Source organism: Protopterus annectens, chromosome 2.part0 (assembly GCF_019279795.1).
Source record: "Protopterus annectens isolate FY-2018-M chromosome 2.part0, PAN1.0, whole genome shotgun sequence".
Lineage (NCBI taxonomy): Eukaryota > Metazoa > Chordata > Ceratodontiformes > Protopteridae > Protopterus > Protopterus annectens.
Window position 1 is genome coordinate 1,325,734,068 of NC_056728.1, and position 25,370 is coordinate 1,325,759,437.

The 25,370-nt window shown below is 40.0% G+C and overlaps 1 protein-coding gene across 3 annotated transcripts in view; it reads right to left on the reverse strand.

The window, feature by feature from the left end:
• Positions 1-25,370, reverse strand: part of ATP8A1 (ATPase phospholipid transporting 8A1) — a 3,191,789-nt gene that overhangs the window by 1,169,968 nt on the left and 1,996,451 nt on the right. For all 3 annotated transcript variants that reach the window (XM_044061519.1, XM_044061518.1, XM_044061517.1), the window contains one exon: positions 20,847-20,911. In XM_044061519.1, coding sequence (XP_043917454.1) covers positions 20,847-20,911 — 65 coding nt within the window. The remainder of the gene's footprint in view (positions 1-20,846; positions 20,912-25,370) is intronic.

Consider the following 25,370-nt stretch of genomic DNA (forward strand, 5'->3'; position numbering starts at 1 on the left):
ATACATATATAATAGTGCAATTAGATGAGTTTTTATTAAGGTTGAATGATTTTTAAATTGAATTTTTTATTAGATTACATCATTTTCTGGATTTTATGTATAAAAAGAGGGGTTTGGGAAGCCTTTCTTTTTCTGAAGAAGTTCACGAAATAAAGGTGAAAGAAAGCGCTAAAAATCATTTGATATATATATAACACACACACACACACACACACACACACACACACACACTTCCTTTCATTCTCTCTACCCTGAACATCAATGCCCCTGGAGTTCGTATATAGTTTCCAGGGGTTGCTGGGAGCTTGGGGAGTTTTGCAAGTAGTTTCAGAATTCACTGCTTCATATGTGGAATCAGATTTTTTTTCTAATGTTTTGGGCCCACTGTTTGTGATCTTGTGGTGGTGATAGGGATCCATGTGACTTTCTATGTGAAAGCAGTTTCCATGCCAGTAGTAGCAGGTTGGTTAAAAATTTAACAGCAGCATCTGGAGCAAGGGAAAGCAAATCTGGCATGTCCAGAAGAGGGCAATCAAAATGCAGCAATATCTGGGCTAGTGGAATAGAAGAAGCAAAGGTACAGGTCCCTCATCAAGTCAGTGGCAATGCGGCTCCAAGAGTTAGCTCAAGACAGAACAACATTGCCAGGTTTGCATTTTCTATGGTGGTGAATAATTCTCTCTATCACTCCCCACATTTGGAAGATGTTCTGTATTAAATATTCCCTGATTATCCACATATAGAAGACTTTAATTATCTGCTAAAGGCATCCGTAAGGGTACTGTCTCTCCTGGGAGCAAATGTACACTTAGCAGTATACAGCACAAGCTGATGCTTGCTTCAAACATTTTTCTCCTTATCTGCAGAGAGAATATAAACAGGTGCCTTTCTACTTGTGACACAAGTCAGAATTACACTGTACATGGTATTCAAAACCATTCCAGGAAGGAAATTTTACTGTAAAAAAAGAGTCACAAGCATAATAAATTATATCTCTCACTCGGACAATACTGTGCAACCTGACGAGATTCTCCTGGTATACTTAACACTGAGAATGTGTGTTGTATCACTTCAGTAAGGTAGTGGGGAATAGCTTTCCTTATAAAATGTTTTCATGAATAAGCCACAACTCTCAGTATTTACTGGCACCACAATAAGCATGCACCATTTTCTTCACGTTTACCATGCTGGCTCTACACAAAGCACTGACAGTAACAACAGAATCCCTTACACTGACAATCCAGTGTAAATGCTGCTGTGGCATGCATCCAACAAGCCTAGAAGTTTTGGAAAAGCTCTTTCTGTGATGGCATCAATGATGAGCTTCACTCCTAATGGAGAACAACCTTGTTCTAAGCTGTACTGGAATAAATCACAAGAGAAGGTGCACTGAGACTAGTTACATGTGACTTACAGACAATTACGATTACTCGGGAGGCAGAAGAAAGAATAAACTTATACTCAGCATACCAGATGATCTGAGTGAACAACATTTATAGAAGGTAACTGGAGTAAGGCTGAAATGCAGACAGGAATACTCCCTGACATGGGAGGAAGAGTGCCTACACCATCAACCTCCCCATACTGAACTAAGGCAAACGCAGAGCGTCTTACTTCAGAGATATCCTGACCAGATAGGTCTCCTTGATCCTCAGTTCCAGGAGAGAAGTGGAGGTGCAACTGAAGGTTTACATCAGCAAAGTAACCTCTCCTGAAATCAGTGTCACTTCCATGGCATAGAGGAATGAAGCCTTGACTGTGACTCAAAACCCCAAGGTAGATTAGTGTCCCAGATTCTACAGAAGCTGATACTGGATGGAGGATGAATGATGATGCAATGCCTGCTTATTTTCTTCAAGGGGAGGGTCAGAGTAGGGGTGATATGGAAGCATGCACCAGGTATGAGTTACAATGGTAAAGCTTACTGGTTGTGAAAAGCTGGACAGATGCCACAGGCTACAGCTCACTACCAGACTCGCATCTCCCCTCTGCAGAGTGGGTACACTTTTATACTGCCCTTCTTGTCAACACAGTATACCACTGGCCTGGTTATTTGGCACAACCAAGAAGTTTTTTTCTCTCAACTCCCTTTCTAGAGCATGAAGGATTAGAAACCAGCTTGAGCTGAGGGAGCTGTTTATGTGCATCCCCTTTTCAGGAAGCTGCATTTTTTTGTACAAGGAAGGTCCTCAGACAGGTTCTCTAAGTCAGCTGCGAAGGGTCTGTCTGTTTGTAGAAAAGGATAGCATAAATTGAAGCTGTTGGGCTACATCCATCAGTGTAAAGCCTTGTGATAGAGGTCTGATAACAAAAGAAGGACTCTGAGCCCATGACAACATTCCAGCCATTACCAGCTCATAGTCTACTTCAACACCTTCATCCAGAGGTAGGTAAACAGGACAAGGAAAATAGTGGCCATCATAATGCTCAACAGGTGCATGAAAGTCCATGCAGATACCCTGTGCTACAAACTTCCCTCAGATGACAAGGATATAACTTCTTGGTCCAAGTCTGCGCAAATAAATGCAATCTTCCATGCTGGTGCAACAAAGAACGTTTCCTTGTTTAGGGTGACCCCACAGCCTGCAATCATAGAAGGATCCTAGCAAAATACACTTCCAGGTAGTCAGTTCAGAGGGCCACCAGCTGCCAGTCATTCAGGTAGGGGAAATCAAAATGTACAGTAGCTAGCTTCTTAAGCAAGTAAGGCAGACGTTAACAAATAGCAACACTCTTTACTGAAAGTGATGCCCACATATATGGTAGTGAAGAAACCTCGTAAGAAGACTGCAAACAATGATTGGTTAAGATCATCCACCATATACCACACTACTGCAGATGTATGATACTTTGGAGAGGTACTATTTGAAATTTGACCCACATGAAACGTTTTTGAGGAAGGTGCTGAATTCCTGGATGGGGACAAATATAGTCTTATCCTATCTCTTCTGAAACATGGAATCAGTGGGAAAAGATCCCTTCACCACCCCTCCAATGAGGAGAGACTGGGTGTATTCTAGGATCTCTGTGAAGACTGACACATCCATTAGAGAAACTCCTCAGTAAAGATTCAGCTGTTCTAATGTGTGTCTGCCTAACTCTATATCTACAACCTACATGCTTGTGGTAATGGCTCTCCCAAGTAGGCAAAAAATTGCACTCTGGAAAAGTAGCCTCCAATGGGCAGTCCTAAGGCTATTCTGGACTACACCAGTGGTACCAGAAGAATCATCATCTTTCTGACAAAATTCCTTGCCTGAGCCCAGAAAGGCAGCATTGCCTGATGCTTTGGGGACAAAGTTTCTGTGACGAGGCTGCTGCTTGGTTTTAGACAGGTCTAGATGAGTAAGAGGGAAGTCAAATAGGATCATCATAAAAGTTCCCCATGCCAACTTCCTTTTCTTGGAATTTTTCAACTAGATCCATTTAAATCTGACAAACACTGATATCACCCTGGAACCTTCTGCCCTTTCCACAGCATGAATGCTGGTGAAACTACAGTGAAGACTTCAATAAAAAGGTATTTTTATAAAGACTTGTTTACTCATGAATCAGGCAACTCTGCTAGCTTTCCCACTGTTTGTTACACAAAGAAGGACTGGGGCTGGAATTCATGATATACACAGCTAAGAGACCTAAGGTTCATAGTGGCAGAGGTATACCATCATGCCTACCCCTGCCCAATGACATGGGCTTCCTTATCTGGTCATAAGATAGAAAGGTGGTGTGATCTCAGGGACCCCTGATGGACTGGATAAATCAGATGGGAATCTGGCACATGACACTTCAGCTTAATGTTACTCTATTCCACTAGATGTCCATGCCATATATATGCAATAATCTTCATGGTCTTTGGAAACCTACCAAACAATGATACCGACATGGAAGGGGGGCATCAGGAATGGAATGCCTCAGCTGTCCTTAAAGAACAGCCTGAATTATACTATGTGGTGCAACCACTTTACTCAGCCTGTTGACCTTTCCACAGCATAAGTGCGGGTGACATTACAGTAGGTAGGCTATGTCAAAGCCCAGTGAAGACTTCAATAAAAAGGTATTTTTATAAAGACTTGTTTACTCATGAATCAGGCAACTCTGCTAGCGTTCCCACTGTTTGTTACACAAAGAAGGACTGGGGCTGGAATCCATGATATACACAGTTAAGAGACCTAAGGTTCATAGTGGCAGAGGTATACCATCATGCCTACCCCTGCCCAATGACATGGGCTTCCTTATCTGGTCATAAGATAGAAAGGTGGTGCACCTCGCTGACTCTGTTCAAGAGAAATCTAGAGGGATGGAGACCTGTGGATGGGACCCCGGGAATCATCTCTGGGTCACTGCTGACAGAGGCACAACAAACTAAACAGTATTTTTTTTTTTTATATAAGGGGTGGTGAAGTAACTTAAATTTGGGCTAGTATATAAATGCCTTAGGGCAGATAGCCTAGTATAAACCTATGAACCTATGAATCTCAGGGACCCCTGATGGACTGAAGAAATCAGATAGGAATCTGGCACATGATACTTCAGCTTAATGTTACTTTATTCCACTAGATGTCCATGCCATATAAAAGACATATTTCAGGACAGGATCAGTGGGTGAGATGACCCAAAGCTCTTCATCCTTCTTTTAGTTTAAGTGGTTCAACTGTTTTGAGTGAAGACACAGGGGAAGTAGAGTAGTCCACACTGGAGTCAGTGAGCCTCAGTATGTCCAGAAAAGAAAGGTCATCAGGAGTCATGTTTTTAGGGTGAAGACATTGCATTATCTTTGGCTCCTTGCCCGTCTTGGACTCAAAGACCTCAAGATCTTCAGACTTATCTTCCCATCTGTGCTCATCCAAATTGACAGGAGATGAACAGCTGAGGGATAGGCAATAGGGCCCTAACCCTTGCTGTAATGCAATTCAGAGGCAGTACCTGGCTGTAAGAGCATTCTTTTGGGGCCAAACATGAAAATTAAACTCTTTCCTATATGCTGCCCCACTTCTTACCAACCTTCAATTTTCTCTAAAAACAAAGCTATCATCCTGTTATAACAAAATTTCTAAGTTTGCTACCAGCTATAAAAATCCTCCTCCCACCACTGCAATGCCCTACACAAGCTAAATTCTCTCGAACTTCCCAACCATCTTACCTACATTCAACTTACTCATGCCCATAAAATCATCTTTAATCCCTCCATCTGCCCCTCCCTTGCCTCCTCCTTTAAAATGCACCTACCCAACAGACTTCTAAGATCCAATAACCAGAATTTGCTTGAAATGCACAAGCCTGCTCATCCTCCAGGCAAACACCTACTATCCTTTTCCCTAGCTCACCTCTGGAACTCCCTGCCACCTCTTATTCATACTACAGACAACCACTCTAACTTTAAGACCCTGCTTCATTCCCATCTCAAAACCCTATGGGAATGTTCCTGCTCTCATCCCACGACTCACCTCTTTTTTCTCCATTTCTCACACTCCTTTACTTCTCTTTTCTCTTCATCATACTGAGCTTCTCTACTATCATCTTCATTTTTCTCATTTACTCCTACTCTTGCTCTACTTTTTTTTTTCTTATTCTCCCACCCTTCTTACATTCAACAATGAACACCTCTTAAACCCCTATCCTACTTTAACTCTGCAAAAATTTCATGTAAAACTGTAAGTCAACCCTGCGTTAATTGTAACAAACCTAACAGGAATATGCACGGATGGATTCTTCTTATTTTAATTAACTTATGTGTGTGTGTGTGTGTGTGTGTGTGTGTGTGTGTGTGTGTGTGTGTGTGTGTGTGTGTGTGTAATTTTAACTTTTGCTTTTTTGACTGTATTTCACTGCAATCATGGATTTTTTGTCATGTTGTGTAATACCGTTGTTCTTCAATAGTATTACATAAATGTAAATGCATTGTCTTCATATTACATTGTTGTTCATGGAGCTTTTCTCCCTGGGACTCAATTGAAAACAAGCTCTTCTTGGCCCAGTGGGCTGTCCTGGTAAACAAACTGTAAAATAAATTAAAATAAAATAAACTGTGCTTCATATGAGCTTGCACCTTATAGGACATGTGCCACAAAATGGCAAATACCACATATGCTTCCAATGCCGGGTGTAGCTCGTCCCTCTCTAACACAGATGACAAGCAGGCAGGGTATTTCATTTAGATGCTTTAATACACAGAGACACATCAGGATGGATAGCAGCATCATAAGCCACGTTGCTTCGCTAGGGACGGCTTGCACCTGTCACCCCTGGGCTTTCGAATATTGGCAAAGGCTCTTGCCACCCCCATAGTGCCTTTTTTATGCAAGGCTCAAAAGTCAAACCCACCTCCATAGACAGCACAATGAACAAGAAACTAAAGGTAATGCTGCTAAACGCCAGAAGTCTTAACCTCAAGATGCACGCACTCGAAGCTCTCCTCAGTATGGAGAACATCGATATCTGTGCAGTGAGAGAAACCTGGTTCAAGGCTCCAGAGAGCACCCCAGCACTACCAGGTTATACCTCATATCATGCTTTTCGGCCCCAACACCCGGACCGAACCACAAAAGGAGGGGGAGTTTCCATATTTATCAAGGATATCCACACCTCCAGGTTAGTGGCATTGCACGAAGTATCGGAGACCATCCATGTGCAAATGACAGTGGGCAAGACTGCTTTTCAGTTCATAGCATCCTACAGACCACCCTCTCAAAGTCAGGAATCCCACTCGGCTTTCCTGAAAACATTGGAGAACATGAAGATCTTTCCGAAAACCATTATATTGGGTGACTTCAACTACCCAAACATAGACTGGGAGCATTACTCAAGCCCCAGCACCTCAGCCCAAAGGTTCCTGGAATTTATAAACTCAAATGCTATGGAACAACTAGTCACCACTCCCACAAGAGGGGAAAACATACTAGACCTGATCATTACCAACATGGGGACTCTATGCTCCATACCAGAAGTATATCCCTCATTGGTAAGATCAGACCATAAATTAATTTCACTGGATATCCACATCCCGACCCCACCCCCAGCCCAGAAAACCACAGTGAAAAACTTCTCAAAAGCAAACTTCACACTTCTCAAAACTGAAGTGGAATCCATCAAGGCCCCAGGGCCAGTGGAAACTACTGCCCAAACTGCAGAATCCTATATAAACGCATTCTACGGACATCTCCAGGAATGCATGGATCATGCTATCCCAAACAAAATCAAGACCCAATCATCCAAAGGCAGGCGTCCAGTCTGGTGGACCCTAGCCATAAATAAACTGTACAACAGAAGGAGGAAGCTACTACATGATAGAGCAAAATCCCTAAAAGGGAAGGCATCTCTAATCAGTACTAGCAAAAAATTACGATCCCTCATAAAATCCTCCAAGGCCAGCTTCGAGAGAAAAATTGCACAGGACACTAAAGACAATCATAAGGCTTTTTTCAGTTATGTTAGGAACCTGAGATGCAACTCAGACTTGTTCTGAGTTGATTCTAAACGACAAAAAATACACTGAACCCACAGACATCGCCAATATCCTGACGGACAGGTTCAGTGCAAACTCCCCCCCTCCCCCAAAAGAGCAAGTATCTATCCCGGCAGAGTGCAGCCTCCCAAACATCTCTGATGCTCAGGTGAAGGCCGCCCTCTCCAAAGCAAAAAACACTGCTTCCATGGGACCAGATGGCGTCCCGGTTAAGGCCCTACATGAACTCCAAGAAGAACTAATCCTTCAAGTAAAACTGCTGTACAATCTCAGCCTCACTACAGGATATGTGCCCAGAGAATGGCGTACAGCAACAGTGGTCCCACACCACAAAGGTGGCGCCTCTACGGACCCTGGAAACTATCGCCCCATAAACCTGACTAGCTTAGTCTGCAAGGCTATGGAGAGGATCATCAAGGAACTCATAAACAAAGACATTGGGGACCTACAGACACTAGATCCTACCCAATTTGGCTTCGTCAAGGGCAGATCCTGCCTTTTGAACCTGGTCGACTTCTTCAAAACAGTCACCAAAGCCATAGATAAAGGGAAGTTAGTCCACACAGCGTATCTGGACCTCGCAAAGGCATTTGACACAATACCCCACTCGGGCATCATAGATAATCTATTCAGCCTAAATATAAACCCCTATGTCACAAGATGGGTCGCAAACTGGCTCAAAGACAAAACCCACAGAGTCAGAGTTGCTGGAGCCATGTCAGACTCGAAACCAGTCACAAGTGGCATCCCACAAGGTTCTGTCCTGGGACCTCTCTTGTTCGGTATTTACTTGAGGTACAGGCCAACGTGGGAGGACTACGGCTCACCAAGTTCGCAGATGACTGCAAACTGGGCGCCATAATCGACTCTCCAGCTGACACAAACATCCTTCAAAAAGGTCTCGCAGAGATGGATAACTGGTGCCAGAGCCATGGTCTAAAGCTAAATGCCAAAAAGTGTATAGTCATATCCTTTGGCAAAAACAATGTGCCCACAAATTACCACATAGGTGGTAACCCATTAAGTACAGAGAAAGTAATTAGGGATCTGGGGACCCAAGTTGATAGCAATCTCTCCTTTGACAACCACATTGCCAAAGTGGTTAGAAAGACCTTCTACATAGCCCACCTCATCATGAAAGGATTCACATCTAAATCAAGAGCGGTAATCATGCCCCTTTATTCATCCCTCATCAGGCCCATCATAGAATACAATGCCCCCTTTGGGATGTACCTTACCCGACACCTGCAGCAATTAGAAAGACCCCAAAAGTACCTCACCAGAAGGATGAAGGGACTCAAGCAGATGCCATGTGCTGCTCGGTTAAAAAAACTCCAGCTGTACTCAGTTGCATACTGCCTACTTCGAGGCGATCTATACCTGACATATAAAGCTATGTCCAACCCAGAATTAATGGACATGCTCCACCTCAGTAAATCTAAATCCCTTAGAGCCACGCGCTCGAGGGACTTGAACCTCAGCACAGAAATAAATAGAACATGCTGGAGGGACAGATTCATAACCCAGAGGCTCCCTTCGCTCTGGAATAGAATTCCAATTCATGTTAGGCAGAGCACCTCACTGACTCTCTTCAAGAAGAATCTTGATGAGTGGATGGGGGATCGTAGGTTTGTCCCGGGGATTACTTCCGTGTCACTATTAGACAGAGGCACAGTAAACTAAACTTTAAAAAGGGCACAGTATACTCAAATCAAGGGGTGGCGTAAGCCAAACACAATCAGGCTAGGCTTATAAATGCCCCAGGGCAGATAGCCTAGTATGAACCTATGAACCTATAAAATACAAATGAACTAGTTAACAGGCAGACCTTACATACATACATGCTTACATTTTAGCTCCTTACTACAAAATGGCAGTCCAGCTTGCACGTGATCAGTAATTTATACAATTGTGCAAGCCCTTGGATAGCTTCTTAAAGGTACATAGACAAACATACACACACACACACACACACACACACACACAAACAGTGATCTACACCTGGGTTGCCCAGATAGGCCCACCTGGCATGGAAGGTCTCAAGAACTTTCATTTACTTCAGTTGGTGACCTCTCCTCAATGTGTTATAGAGAATGAGGCGGACTGATGATTGATAGATCCCTTTAGCCCCTGTCAAAAAAAAGAACCAACACTAGGAGACTCAAAGATTTGTTCCAAATGAGTTGATTAGGAATTTTCAAGTACCAGATGTTCCAGTGTTATAGCTGTGAGAGATATCAAGAACACAAACCCCAAGGTAGTTGCAAGAGTGCACAACTCCAGCTTCTTTTGTGATCAGTCAAACAAGTGCAAGCTATATCAGGGACAGCTGGAAACACATGAGAAGAGAAAGACATTAGCCAGATTTTGTATGTGGATACTTTTGCTGATATCTTGATTACAGAACTCTTATCTCAACCTGTCTTGATTGTAAGGAGGACACGCCTACCAGTCCTTCCTGCATTTATCATATTTTTTTAGTTAAACTCTATATGTAATGTAATGTATACACACATACACACACACACACACACACACACACACACATATATATATATATATATATATATATATATATACATATATATATATATATATATATACACACACACACACGTGCGAGTGTGTAGGAGGGGGTGTCTTCTGCTTCTCATGAGCCATTGTGGCAATGAATTACACAGCAATGAGGTGGTGATCCAGGAAACTACAGCATTATGATTAAGAAGCACTCAGTCTGCACATTAAGCCCTGTCCAGCAATTTTTCAGGTGCTCTCAATGTGCCTTTTACGGCAGATATTTTACTACAAGCAGGAAAGGTAGCCGATCCCTTGGCTAGACTCGGGGAGACAGTCATCTGACCTGTTCGTTTCACCCACAATGTCCTGCTTGAATCACCACAGTCTAACTTATCTTTCTGAAAATATATCTACACTACGGGTCATCAGGAATAGAAGGGGCATTATTAACGTATTTGAAATTTATCCTGAAACAAAAGGACCAGGAGAAGGAAAAAGTGAGACAGCAGCACACATCCGTTCTTTTTACAATTTCCTCCTCATTCTTTGTTTGCAGACAATAAAGATGCCACTTTCACTTCTCCAAAAAGATACTTACCAGTCCTCAAGTGTATTATGATATACTGTATACAAATATCATGAAAAGGAAAGAAGACTAGACACATCCTTAGCACAGTCATACATCTACCTCGAATGTATATAACTTAACAATTAGAATATGGCTGATTCATAAACACATGGGCTGAATGCCACACAGCCCATAAAACTCAGTACTGTTGCAGCACCTTCTACAAGACATTCCAGAGTCCACAATTTTATGCCTTTTCCACATTCATAAAACAAATATTGGCAAACTGCACCTACCCTGCCTTCCAACATACATGAAAAGACAAAGTGCTGATCCTTTATTCCATGGTGAGAATAACATTTGAACTGAAGCTTTGTTTCTTAGAATTTCTTGAGAAAGTGACCAATACACTTTAAGGGCATCCAAAAGTCACTATCCATGATTTCACCAAGCATTTCTCACAACTAAGCCTTCAGTTCAGTCGCTGACTGTTGCCTTCCTGATCTGGTAGTAAATGTCAGTCAACATTGGAGACCCTTATCACTGCATGAAAGGCTCTTTTCCTCTAATCTTCTCACTGCTGATGTCCAATAAGATAACAACTGTCAATCACCTTTCAGCTGCATCTCAATGCAGCCTTCCCAACTACTGTGGTCTTGAACAGGGTCTATTAAAACCATGCCTACAAGTTCCTCTCATATATCGGAGAAAGTTGTCCTAAGATGGTAGCTGAACTCAACACACAGACGCATCTGCTAGACATTTCTATCATGCTCACTATTTGTATCAGCTATCCTGGTCAGCTGACAGCTTAACACTTCACTTGATCCATCCCTTTTTGCAGCTTCTAATTACATTGAGGTGGCCCTCTCATCCTCTGGCATAAATTCTAACTGTGCAGTACACAGCTAGGATTCTGTGGCCATTCCCCACATTAGCCAGGAACCTTCCTAGTTGGCCGTCTCCAAATCAGGACAGTGATCAACCCAACTGAGGTGCAATGCTTCTCAATATTTAAAGAAAATCAATTTAGAAAAAAGGTTCACAGTACTAAGCTACATGATTCACACTCAAGTATGTAGAAAACCTGAACTATTCACTCCAATGAAGCTCAGGAAGCTTGGATTGCAACTTTGAATAAGCGGAGCCTAAGCCTTTGACAGAATCAAATTATGTCCTCACATTTCAAACAAATGTTCATATTTGTGGAACCATAGGAGTTATGAAAGAAGTATAAATGGCAAACTCTTTAGTACAAACTATTTTTGTAGTGGTAGTATTTTTTAGGTTCTAGGTCTTAAATTGAACTTTATAAGTCACAGTAAACACAGTAACTATTACATTTGAAATATTTTGTAAACAACTTACAATATCACAGCAACCACTCAAGATACACACATACTGCCAACAGCATTTTATTCATCTAGCCGAGAGCTTTCATATGAGGCTAAGGAGTTCTGTTACTTGGATTTTGAGATACATAGAAAAATGTGAAAATTATATCCACAGTTAATATCTACTTACCTGCACTAGACAGAGGTCAAATATTAATGCAATTGAGTTTGCCATTGTGTAAGCTTTCAAATGAAATATTTTGAAACTTCATATATAGCTTGGTTTTGGAATTACTGATGCAAATATGAACAAGCAATGTTTGATGCCTAGAGGCATCAGTAGAAGTTAACTGCAGATGCACCTGGAGGTGTCACTCGGATGTAATGAGTTAAGAAGGTCTACATCAATAAATTTACACATTTTAAAAACTATACTATAAACAAAAATGACTGGCACTCTCTCATCAATCATCAGGCCAAATGAACAGTTTATCCTGTGTATTTTACTGACACATCAATTCAGAATTGAGGGGAAATCAAACACTAAATAATGCTGGTATGCTGGTAAATAAAAACACGTTGACACATCAACCTGCAATTTTTACTGGAATCTTGGGGTAAGCTGGGTCAGATGGACAGTGCAGTGACTGGACATATCTGGGAAATCCTACTGTCTATTGAGAACACCATAGGAATGACTGGTCAATGAGTTTATGCAGGAAGAGTTTAACATCCAAATCCAGAACAGCTTCTCTCATACACTTGGGGAGGTCAAGGGAGTGAAGTCTGAATGGACTACATGCAACAACTAAGGAGACGCGGAAGTAGCAAGGAGATGTAGCTCAAAGTCAGTATATACACAATGGTAACCCCTGTATAACAATGGGTTCAGGGGTCACCAATTTATGCATGATGCAAACCCCTGAAACCACTGCTGTACACTTGCAGTGAGTGATGCTATCAGGTTAAACAGGCATCTACATAAAATTAGCGGGATAGTCTCCACATTGAATTACAGGTGTGAAAATGCCAGCATCTCAGTAGCAAAGGACCAGGTGTGGGAGGAGTTTGGAGAGTCTATGGAGAGTGACTTTCAGACTCAGCAACTCAGGAGAAGGTAGCAGGATACTGCGCAGGTAAAATGCTGACTTGAAATAGGGATATAGGTAAAAGGTAGAAGGAATGCTTTGAGGAATGCCAGTCTCCAAAGGACATGTCCTCTAAAGAGAGGGCAGTGTCTGAAGCAAAAGTAGAACTGGACTGCAGTCTGGCAGATGTGGTAACTTTAGCAATTAAATGATGCCATGTATACGGCAGCAGGAATGGATGAGATATGGCTAGAAATGCTGAGGGTGCTAGACATTTTGGGCTATTGTGGTTAACACACCTTTCAATACTGTGAGAAAGGGTGGAACAGTACTTTGGATGGCAAACTGGGGTAGTGGTCTCCATTTTCTAAATGGGGAGGAGAACATGATGCACTTCAGTTACAGAGGTATCACATTCCTCAGCCTCTTTAGAAAAATGTAGGCTGGAGTGCTAAAAAGAAGACTTCCTCCAATATTCATACTTCTAATGAAAGAGCACCAATGCAAATTCCATTCTGGCAGTGGAATAGTAGATCAGCTCTCTGTTCTTGCGCCAACACTGGTGGAACCATGCGAGTTTTCCAGTACAATCCAGATGTGTTTAGGGCATCTGGAGAAAGCATATGATCACATAATCTGAAATTTATTGCAGTAAGAACTACAGCATTATGGAATCCCATTACTACTGTTGCATGCCACTCAATTCCTATATTTGAGAAATATGAGTTGTGCTAAGCTGAACATATTCAGAAGTGATGCAGGAGAGTGACTGCAGCTCACCAAACTATTTTGCAGTAGCTTTTGTCATAGACATGCAGAAAAGTGCACCTCTCACAATATAGGTGTAGCATCCACTGTAACACAGGTCACATGTCCTCTGCCTAGGGGAGAGATTAGGTCCTACAAGAAAAATGCCTTAGGGATGCAGTTAAGGATGGAACAGACAACATTGATGGAGCAGTTAAAGCATTTTTAGATCTTATTCACAAGTGGAGGTAGACATGATAAAAAAATGACCAGCTGATTGGGTAAGACAGCAGCAGTAATGCAGGTACTGTATTGAACTGTGATAGTTAACAAAGAACTGAGTCAAATAATGAAGTCCTCAATTTACCAGTTAGTCTGTGTCCCTTCCACATGTTTGGTTACAAACAATGGGAGTAAATGAAATGATGACATCATTAAAACAAGTAGCAAAAAGTACAGTTATTCAAGTTAGCATACCATAACTGTAGATGTTCAAATAAACCATTGTTGCTGTAGCCATAACTATTGTGACACCTCACCACTGGACCAGTAATCAAGGAGCCTCAATCTTCACCACTGGCACCAGTGGGGGATGTACACTGGGAGGCTGACAGGTACACACTGTATTACCAGATGGAGCTCTCTGCATCAACTGCAATTTCCTTAAGAGCACACAGTGACACAGTCAGTCCGGGGCTCATTTCTGAATCTTTCGCGAGATACTCAATAAAACTCCCCACTGGCACAGCTATAGAAATGAGATCTCAACTGAGTGGCCAAACCAAGACCTCCAGAACAGTGCTTCATGTCTCTGCCCACTTAGCTGACACACACACTCTTTGAGGTTTGATTTACACACACAAATACAAATACACACACACACACACACACACACACACACATACACACATACACACACACACACCTGGAAAAGGCTGGCACAGGTTTACTAGCTATGCCCCCTTTTGCTCAGACTATAAGGTAGTTATCACTGCCACCAGTCAATTCCTTATCAACTACTTTAAGGCCCTTAACAAAGGGTGTCTAATCTTATTGTTAATACAAGTGGTAGTTTGACCAAAAGCAAGGCTATTAGGAGTGGCATTCCAAGTATCACCAAATAAATATGCAAGCACTCTCAGAACTTAAATATCTCTAGACAAATCAGGCACAATGAGAGTTTTAAATATATTTAACAATAAATAATAAGAAAATACTCAGTATACATTCACAGTTACATCAGAGTTTAAAATCACAGGACATATTTAAAACACCACTGGAGGACAGTCTAAATAAATAAAGAAAAACATCTAAATTAAGCTTTGCTATATTTCTGACTATAAGAGAATTACCATACCCTAGTTAACTTACTTACAAAGCAAGGTAAATGTGTGGTGAATGGATCTTGTCAGGTCCAAGACAGAATGCTGAGTCTCTCTGAGAGTGTTCTTAAATAAATATCTCAAACATTACTACTGGGATAACTTGCAGAATGATATAATTTCTTGTCATGTGACTCTATCCCAGATAAAACCCCCACTGCTGAAAGCTGACAGTATTTAGAATCCACCTGTGAACATACATAGACAAGAGCTTTTCTTCAGATCTGTGCAGCTTTTGGAAGTAATTAAATAATCAAACACTTCCGTATCTCAAGCCTAGTAATTACTTCTCCTTCAAGACAACACAGAGAGCTCTCTAGTATAGACATTCTGTCTTTTGCTGTCATAAAGTAATTTAATTTCATTTATTTTTCTGAAGTTTTGCTGGAATGAAGTTAACTCCCTGCAATCCAGTTTCCACTGTTAAAATACATACATTTAAACAGTTACAACACTGTATGTACATTTCTGTTCTATTCCAGTAGGGCATGCTGTGATTACACTTTAAGCACTTTTCAAAAACCTTTTCAACACACACTTCTGTACCAGCAGTTTGATATATACTTGACATACATTTCTAATACGTTTGTAACACACGTATCTTATTTGATTATTTTATCATGTTGATATTCACAAATGACACATAATTATTTACAAAATTCCAAATAGCTGTGCTGGCAGAATCTCCCTTTGTCATACTTCTATATAAATCATGTTGATACTCACAAATGACATATTACTATTTACAAAATTCTAGCTAGTTGGGCTGGTAGTATCTCCTTTCATCACAACTACATGAAGCGTATCCTGCCAAGGATTAGATATCTGTCAGGTCTATATATCCTTGGGTGCCTTCTTCACACTATGCATGTCTACCCTTAGCAAGACAGTACATGCTAGTATAACACGGATATACGGGTATGACAAATATTAGAGTTTTCTTTCCCAAAAGGGGAGTTGAAGCCAGAAGCCCTACAACAACTTAGTCTAAATGAATAAAGATTGCCATGTAATATCAGGAAGGCAAAGATATAAAGAAGGGTACCCACCTCAGTCTTGGAGAAATACGAAATCTAGTCGAACATCAACTGTTGTGGTAACTTAATTTACACGACTATACTACGTTCTTCATTAGATCATCATTGGAATAGCTGTAACTATAAAGGATGATTGCCATAGCTTAAAAAGAAATGATGAATCGAGGGGGTCTAGAGACTAGAAGTCCTTGTGGTATGGCTTTTGCAAATGCTGTTCCAGCTCTGGAGACAAAAGTCTAGCTTGTAGTACTAAGTAAAGGCGTATACAGAAGACAAAATAGCTACCTCTAAGACAGACCAAGTGCCCACCCCTTTCTAAAAATCCATAGAGGTAATTACAGAGAGACAGAGTGAGCTTTGACTTTCTGTGGTGAGGTTGGGCAGGAAGGGCTTATACTATGGTGAGAGTAACAAAACTGGACAGCATGAGGCAGCCATCTCGAAATCATTTGTTTAGATACTGACTGTCCTTTTTTCATATCAAAGGAAACAAAAAGTTGGTTGGATTTCCTAAAATTTTTCATCCTATCCAAGACAAACCTCAACTGTCTATGGACACCCATGCTATGCAAGATTCTTCCTCCTCTGCTTTGGTTTCAGGATAGAGCACAGGGAGATGAATGGTCTAATTTAAAGTAATCTCAGAATCAACCTTTGACATACAGGAAGAGTTGTCTGTAAGAATAATCATGTTGTTGTTGTTTTTCTGTCGGCTTTCCCGGTTAGGGGTTGCCACAGCGGAACTCCGGTCCGCTAATGATTGGTAGTAGATTTTTATGGTGCCGAGGTGCCAGCTCGACGCCCAACCTTCAATGAAGGCATGCCCATTTCACGCATGTCTTTCGAATGCCACTCAACCATGGGGCGGACATGCAAACTCCACACATAAGGCGCTCCAGCTGAGAATCGAACAGGAGAACCACTTGCTGTGAGGCGACAATGCTACCACTGCACCACTGTGGCTGATCTGTAAGAATAACCATGTACTTGTGGAAAATCAGAAAAGGCCACCTATTTATTAGGGACTGAAATTCAGATGCTATTCTAGCTGAAGTCAGAGCAATAACCAAAATAGTCTTCAAGGGAGAAATAAAAAAATGGATGCAGGTTCAAATGAGGACATAGGTAACTTCTCTAATACAAAATTAAAATCCCAAAGAGGTACATTTAATTTTCTAAGTGGTCTAAAATGTAAAACCCCTTTCAAAACTGTTTAACTTGAAATAAGTAATAAAGAGGCATCCAAAGGCATACAACCAGATATAACTGAAAGGTGTACCTTTACAAAACCAAGCAACTAACGCAGATACTGAAGAACTAAAACAGCACTCAGTTTGAGTGGATCTTGTTCTCTTTTATGGCACCAACTAACAACATTTTCCATTTGGTTAAGTATGACTTTCTAGTAGCAGGTTTTCTAGCCTCCTTTAATACCTGCTTTGCGTCCTCAGAAAAAAAGTGCCAACACGGGACCACAAGCCTATCATCCACACAGTCAGGTGGCTATTTTGAATGTAAGGGTGAATAAGGGATCCCATGATCTGTATGTGCAAATCCACCCTGTGAGGAAGTGTTTGGTAAATCTCCCTTGATAGATACATGAGAAAGGAGAACCACTGTTATCTGGTCATAAGGGAACAACTAGAAGCATCTTTGGCAAGTTTGTTTTGATCTTTAGAAGAATTTGGATATCAGGAGATTGGAGGAAAAAGTACAGCAGAGTATTTCCATCCATAGGAAAGAAAATGTATTTGTTTTCCAGGCCTTTTGCAAGGTGTTCTGGATCAGAACTGCTTTAGTTGACTGTTGAGACTGGATCATCTCCTTAAAAACCTCTGGGTTTTATTACCCGCTTGTGGCAGTCTGCCTTGGATTTGCTCAAAGTGTCTGTTATTGGGTTCTGATCTGACAGAATGTATGTAACCATGCTGAGAGAGGCTGTTCTGTACCGTCAGCTTCTAGGCAATCATGGCTAGTCTGCACAGGAGATATCACTTCTTTCCTCCTTGTTTGCTTATATACCACATCACCATGGTGTTGTCTGTTATCATAAGTGATTTAGAGCTTTAATAGCTTTTACCAGAACTTCACCACCCAGAATATGAAAAAATGGAGTCATTACTGGCTTTCATGAAGGGGTCTAGTCAACTGTATGCACAACAGAGTTTTTAAACCGACTCTGTTTGGTGGTAAAAATCTTTGAAGGCCTTCCATAGGCTCAGAGTTTATCAGAATACATTGAAAGTTCAGCCATCATTTCCTTTTGATTAATATGCTTGTTCCTAAAATGAGGATCCCACATTTACTGATACTTGGTTCCTTGACAGACTGCACCCCACTGAAGAATCTATCATGACCGAGTAAGCAGAGAGAGTGAGAGAAAATGGGATGTTTGGATTTAGCAAGACCTGATTGGGCAACCATAAGACTTCCTTCTTGATTAAACTGATTACTAGAATTTGAAAGTATAAAGAATGAAGATAATGGACCCATACAGATTTGCAGTATCAATGTAAAGTCTGGCAGATGGTACCATTAGGATGGACAAAGCAAAGTAACCCAGAATTCTGAAGAACTCTCTTCATGCAAACATGTTTTGATGGTCCAGATTCAAGAAGTGAAGCAGGACAGATGATACTCTATCTGGAGGAAGCTAAGTATTCGACGGACAGGTGTTTAAAAGACACCTTAGAAACATAATCTTTGGGAAGGGTTTAAAGAAAACTTTTGCAGATTTGGTTTGAAACCCAGGCTGCTGAAAGGATGAATAGTGACCTGAAGAGCTGCTATGGTGTCTTGGATGAAGGGAGCTGAAAGGAGGAAATTGTCCAGATAGGGGAAATATGGATGCCTTGAAATCTGCAGAAAGGCTATGACTGTGACTAGGCACATTGTGAAAACTCTTGGAGCAGTGGAAAGCCCAAAAGTCAAATGTAAATTGAAAGTGCAGCCACTAGGTAAAGAAAATAAGATACAATCTTTCATTTTTGTGAACTGAGATGTGCAGGTATGCATCTTTGAGGTTTATAGTAATTAGAAAGGCCTTGAGAATCAGAAGATGAAAACTAGTTTGTAAAATGAGCATCTTGAGATTGGGGAACAAAATAAAGGTATTTAGCTTTGAAAGAACCAAAATAGTCTCCATGTGCCTTCTTTTCAGGGAACCAGCAACATTATATAGGAAATAAGAAAGGATAACTGAAGTGCACACCAAACTCTCAACAGCTGATTCAGACAAGGTCTCTTCTTTGAGGAAGAGTGGGATCTCTTTCTTTAACTGGGGCAGAAACTAGAACACACAGTTTTTGATGAGACTGGATTATGTCAAACAGTCTCAGGACAAAACTATTTCAGTCTTCCTCAGAAAATCTTTTGTACAAACAGGAAGAAGGAAGAGAAAAATGTTTTGTCTTCTGAGTCCTGTTTTTAGGGGTCTTCAACAAAGTCCAAAGGCTAGACCTCCATAAGAGATTAGATAATGTTCTCCTGCACCAAAACTTGCTAAACACTTCCCTCACCCTTAGTGGCCACTGGATTGGTCATGCAGGAGTGATGAGAAGAGACACACTGACAGCCCACGGTATGAGACATCAGATACAGACAGCACAAAGGGAGGGGTACAAGTTTCTTTGGAAACTTCTTTTACAACATTCATCTTCTGAGGAGGAGGGGCATACCTCAGATCCTAAGAGTCTGTCACCATTGTCTCTTACAATTTCACAAGATACTTATTTTCAAGACCACTTTTAAGAGAATTTAGGCTACCCCTGATGGTGTTAGAAGTAAATGAAAGGCAAATCTGACAGTACTCTGTATCATGTTGATACCCTTAAAAAAACAGATGAAGAATGGGTTTCCTTATTGGCAGTCTGTCTACCACAGGAACATTTACCCTTCCTTAGTGACATAAGCAGTCTGTAAAAAAACTCCTTTACATTTTCTACAAAAAAAATAAATAAATAATTCCCAAAGGGGATTCTTATCTGCCCAAAACTATAGCCGAAGCTTATCTTTGAAACTCATGCAGCTAATGTGAAGACAAGTCTGTATAAACATACATACAGCAAGAAAGTTCTGACCTTTGGCACACCTGTATGTCCTTCTACACCAGCACATAGTCTTGTGCCATGAAAGGAGCCTCAAAGCTTTGTAGATGGGCCATACTTCCTATTCTTTACAGGATATAGTTACAGCTACCACAACAGTAATCTAATGAACATAACGTGATTATTTCCCAGTGTTTGGGGGCCAAGTTTAACTTATAAACTGAGACTAGCTAGCTGAAATGTTTTTTGTCACTTATTGACAGTGTTTTATGCATTTCCCATGGGAAGTGAATCAGGGACTGTTTTAGTGAGAGAATGTCAATGACTAAGGGTATATTGAAGGGGGACTATACATCTCAAATTGCCTGGAAACATCTGGAGATCTCATATGATGATCTGGAGGCTGTTACTGGGGATATGGAAGTCTGGTCTGCCCTGCTCATCTTCTTACCATGACCCTCACCACATCAAGCTGTTTAGGAAATGGGAAGTACTGACAGAGAAGTTAACACAGAAAACAAACTTTCATATTCATCAGGTTATACAATCTGCCATAGTAATATGTGTATAAAAATGAAACAGTACACCATCACTTGCTTAGTACTCTTTGATCTAGAAGTTTTCTTCTTTTATGAAAAATACGAACCCAGGCAGTTTTTACTCACATCAAGGTTGTCTTCATTCACGACAATCAGTCCCATATTTTTTCTCAGGAGCTTACAGGAATGTCCTACCAAGACAGAAATAATCTGTATTAACATAAATTGATTCTACCACATTTTTTTCTTATTTTTTTTCTCTGGAATAATCTGTTTTGAAATTAGTTTTATCAACATATATAAAGACTGATATACAAAGAGTTTTAAAATGCAATCTTAACTTGAAAAGCTTTTTCATTTGCAGCACAGTATGTTAATAGTAAATCAATAAATGAAACACATGATGTGAATTTGTACTAATTTTACAGTGTCTGAAAATGATTGCCAGAGAATAACATCCCAGTAAGCTAGTTTCATGTTTCAGCTGTTGCAGCTTCTAATTAAACAGGAAAGATCATGTTTAATACAACAAACCAAGCTTTATATTTACATAAAAAAGCGCTCACATGCACTCAATTTGTGTACACATATAAATATAGGTTTCACTATACAAATTCAAAACTTTAAATGTTAAAAAAAGATTCTGAGCACAAGTGTAAATTAATCCTGCCATATTTACAGCATTAATATTAATATAATGTCAGGAGGTATTAACATCACTCTGAGGTCTCAATCTAATTATAATACATTTGCATAAGTAAATAATTATGAAGCAATAACAGCCAACTTGCTAAATTTGTATAATTTGGCAAAATAAGTACTGGAGCAACTGCATCCATAATTACTTAATCACCCGATCTCACTGCTATCACAGATTGATAGATTAAAGATGACAACCTCAAACCTTAACTCATCGCTTCCCAGGATACTCATGCATATTTATTGCCCACCCAAGCAGCGTTGACCATGTCCTTCTATACAAAATATAACATGCAAATACATTCAATTTCACAAGCTGATTCCCCCAACAACCATGACCCAAATGGCTGCTAGCATACACCCCTTTACCCAGCACCTCCCCTCTCCTCCTTCACAAATGGCTGCTAGTATGCATCCCTTTACCCAGCACCTCCCCTCTCCTCCTTCACAAATGGCTGTTAGTACACATCCCTTTACCCAGCACCTGTCCTCTTCTCCTTCCAACTGCTTAAGAACTTCCACTCTCTCCTCTTGACAAATTCAAAAGCCTATTCTTTGTCTCTCAACCATACAAACATACATTCATTTTCTGAGACTTCACTGACATTCACACCCTTTCTCTTGTACCATATACTCATGCAAGTGATTGCAAGCACCATCGTACCGTTTCAGAACTAAGACCACACCCTTCCTGACCCTGCTACAATTTTTTCCATTAAAATACTTGTTCCATCCTTAAATGATCACTCACTGGTATTTTTACTCTTGTCATTCTTCCCACTAAGTTGGCAATTAGACTTAACACATTTCATGTTAAATCTCATAAAATATTGTCTCTTTAAAATAAGCAACAGAGAAAAATGAGTGGCCTCCCATCCTTCCTCCCCCCCTACAGAAAATTTTTTCCAATTATTGATGGACACCACAAATCAAACCAAAAATGGTGTGTTACTAACAAATTCAAAGCTCTTTTTAAAACATGAAAAAAAAAGAAAAAGTAAAGAAAACAAAACAGACTCTTGATTTTTTAAGATTTACCCAAAGAAGCCATAAAATGTCACATAACCACTCATTTACAGAATAAGCAAACTACTATTTTAATAGTCTGTGCATTTCTGAAAACTAATAGTATATATATATATATATATATATATATATATACACACACACACAGACATATATATATATATATATATATATACATATAAAATATTACTGTCAGCCTTTTTAGAGCAAGCAATGCACTGTAATGTCATGTAAATAAAACAAAAAGTTGACTGAGTCGCACTCGTTTCGCACCACTATTAAATTCTGCATTGCAACGGATTTATATGCTGATTGTCACTTTTGTGAATCATGAGGTTAACATTGTGAACTTCGACATTATAATAGTAAGCCATTATCTATATATATATATATATATATATATATATATATATATATATATATAAATATATATTATATATATATATATATATATATATATATATATATATATATATATATATACATACACACACACACACATATATATACATATATGTGTGTGTGTGTACACATATATATATATATATATATATATATATATGGGTCTACTACTAATGCCCGGCCAGATGACCGACAGACCGACAGGGTGATTTGCCGACAGCGGAAAGTTAGGTTAGGCTGTGGGAAAGGTGTGTGTGCTAGTGAGGGACTGTAGTTTAGGGACGGGTTAAGTGGGTTAAGTGAGTTAGGGTTAGGGTGCAGGTAGGTGAAGTGTAGTGTCGGACCTTAGGGTTAGGGTTTGGGTCAGGCTAGTGTGTATGCTATGTAGTGTTGTTGTTTACGTTCCGTGTGTTGGTGTAATGGTGTGTGTAATGGTGTTGCGTTGTCGGGTTTGTGTGATGTCGGTCATCTGGCGTCGGGGAGTTTTCCTGTCGGTAATTAGTAGTAGACCCATATATATACACATATATATATATATATATACATATATGCTGGAAAAACAATGGAAGGTATTATTATTTCTGTTCATTTTAAAAGCTAAGAAAGTGATTGTTTTGCTTTTCCTTTTTGGATGTATAGAACAAAATGTCTGATTTTTATTTTTTAATATCGGCTGTCTAGAGTATTACCTTTGACTTCACAATGGTGTTGTGTGCATGGTCAGTTAGCCAAAGGATCATAATACAGCACGCATCATTTTATCTCTGTTGTCAATAGCATTACACTTTGGACTACTAAGTCTCTATAGAACTGTTATCATTGTTCCATTCAGGCAGTTCTGCTGTTGGTTTGTGTGACTACAAATAAGACATTTTTTGGCTGCTGTTTCCTGATGGCCCTAGTAGTGGAAGACACTGAAAATACTGGCTGACTCTAAGACAGAGACTGGCCAGAAGGTAGTACAACTATAGAAACAACTGGCTATGTTGGCCAGTGTAGCTGATAATCTCAAGAATGTGCCTGCCATGAAAACTCTAACCAAGAAGAATGACTTGTAATCCTAACTAGTGGTGTTTGAATGTTAGTGCCAATGGCTCAGTTAGTAGTGTATTTGCCTTTGATGCTGTGAAATCAGAAGGCTACAGGTTCTATTCCTACCCAGATTCTAGGATTCATTTTGTATTACTGCCACTGAAGTGTAGCATAAGAGACTGCTGCACTCTTGGGTGTGCTGTCCCTTGCATGAAACATTAAATCAGGATCCCATCTGCCTGAGATGGTGGTAGTTCAGGTGGATGTAAAATATCCCATGGTGTCAAATGAAAAGAACAAGGGAATTTCCCCAGTACCCTGAACAAATACCCCTCTAGTCAGTATGAAAACCACTTCCGGTCATCCCCAGTAAGATGCCACTTGTGTAACGGGAGTAACAAAGTCAGAAAAGGGTAATCAAATAAAAGATAAACATAGAAAAGTGAGACCAGGTAAACTAGGCCCAAATCATGTAATCTCCACTTGACATGACAGGCAAATAAAATGTATATGAACACAGAGAGAACTGATTACACAGACTAGGAGAAACAAAGTACAACTTTTGGCTAGGGCTGTAATACCCTCTGAAGTACAAGCAATAAGATTTTATAACTGGACTTTTATTGCTAACAAACCAGTAAGAGCGCAAACACATGCTTTAAAACACATTTTAACAATATAGATAGAATCTGACAGCAATAGAAATTGAAAATATTAGAAATTTTAGCAGTAGACATGTTTAAAAGATTTTGTCTAGCAGTATAAGAAAACAGGTGCCAAGAACACTGATAACATAATTTTAGTAAAAATAACTTACTAGTTAATGTCAGAACATTTAAAACTGAATTGTCTGCTTCTAAGTCTACAAGTACAATAAGAAATTTGCCATTTTCTCTGTAACAAAAAGCAGAAAGCAATGTGCTAATTTGACTCAAATGTGGAAGGAGAGGTGACATTGCCAAGTTCTGTATTACTAATGCCAAAGAGAATACTAGTGGCAGACATGTATAGAGTGAAATGCTTGCCATAAATTAATTTGTTCCAAGGGAGTTTGATAAGATTACAGCTAGAATAACTGTGTCAGTGTTATGTCACTGTGCTACAGTAAAACTGGTGAAGTGTAATGTATTTCTAGAAGAAATGGAAGTTCAAGCTATGCAAGACTCTAGAGGCCCTTGTTAAGGGTTCCTTAGTATGTAAGCATATGATTACTAGCAACCAAAAAGGAAAGGTGATACGCATTCAAGGTGACAGAAAAAATATCTCCTCATACATGTATAAATTCAATCATTTTCAGCAAAACTATTACATCCTATGGCTGTAACCTTAATTTGACTCATGATGTAATAGTAGAAAAATACTTTCAACATTTTAAATCACTGTGGGCAATGGGGGAGAAAGGAGGATACATAGAGTGGCACAGGATGATACAAGACAGTGGTAAAGAGGCAAAGTACAGTTGTGTATACTTACCATAAATGTAGATGTTCG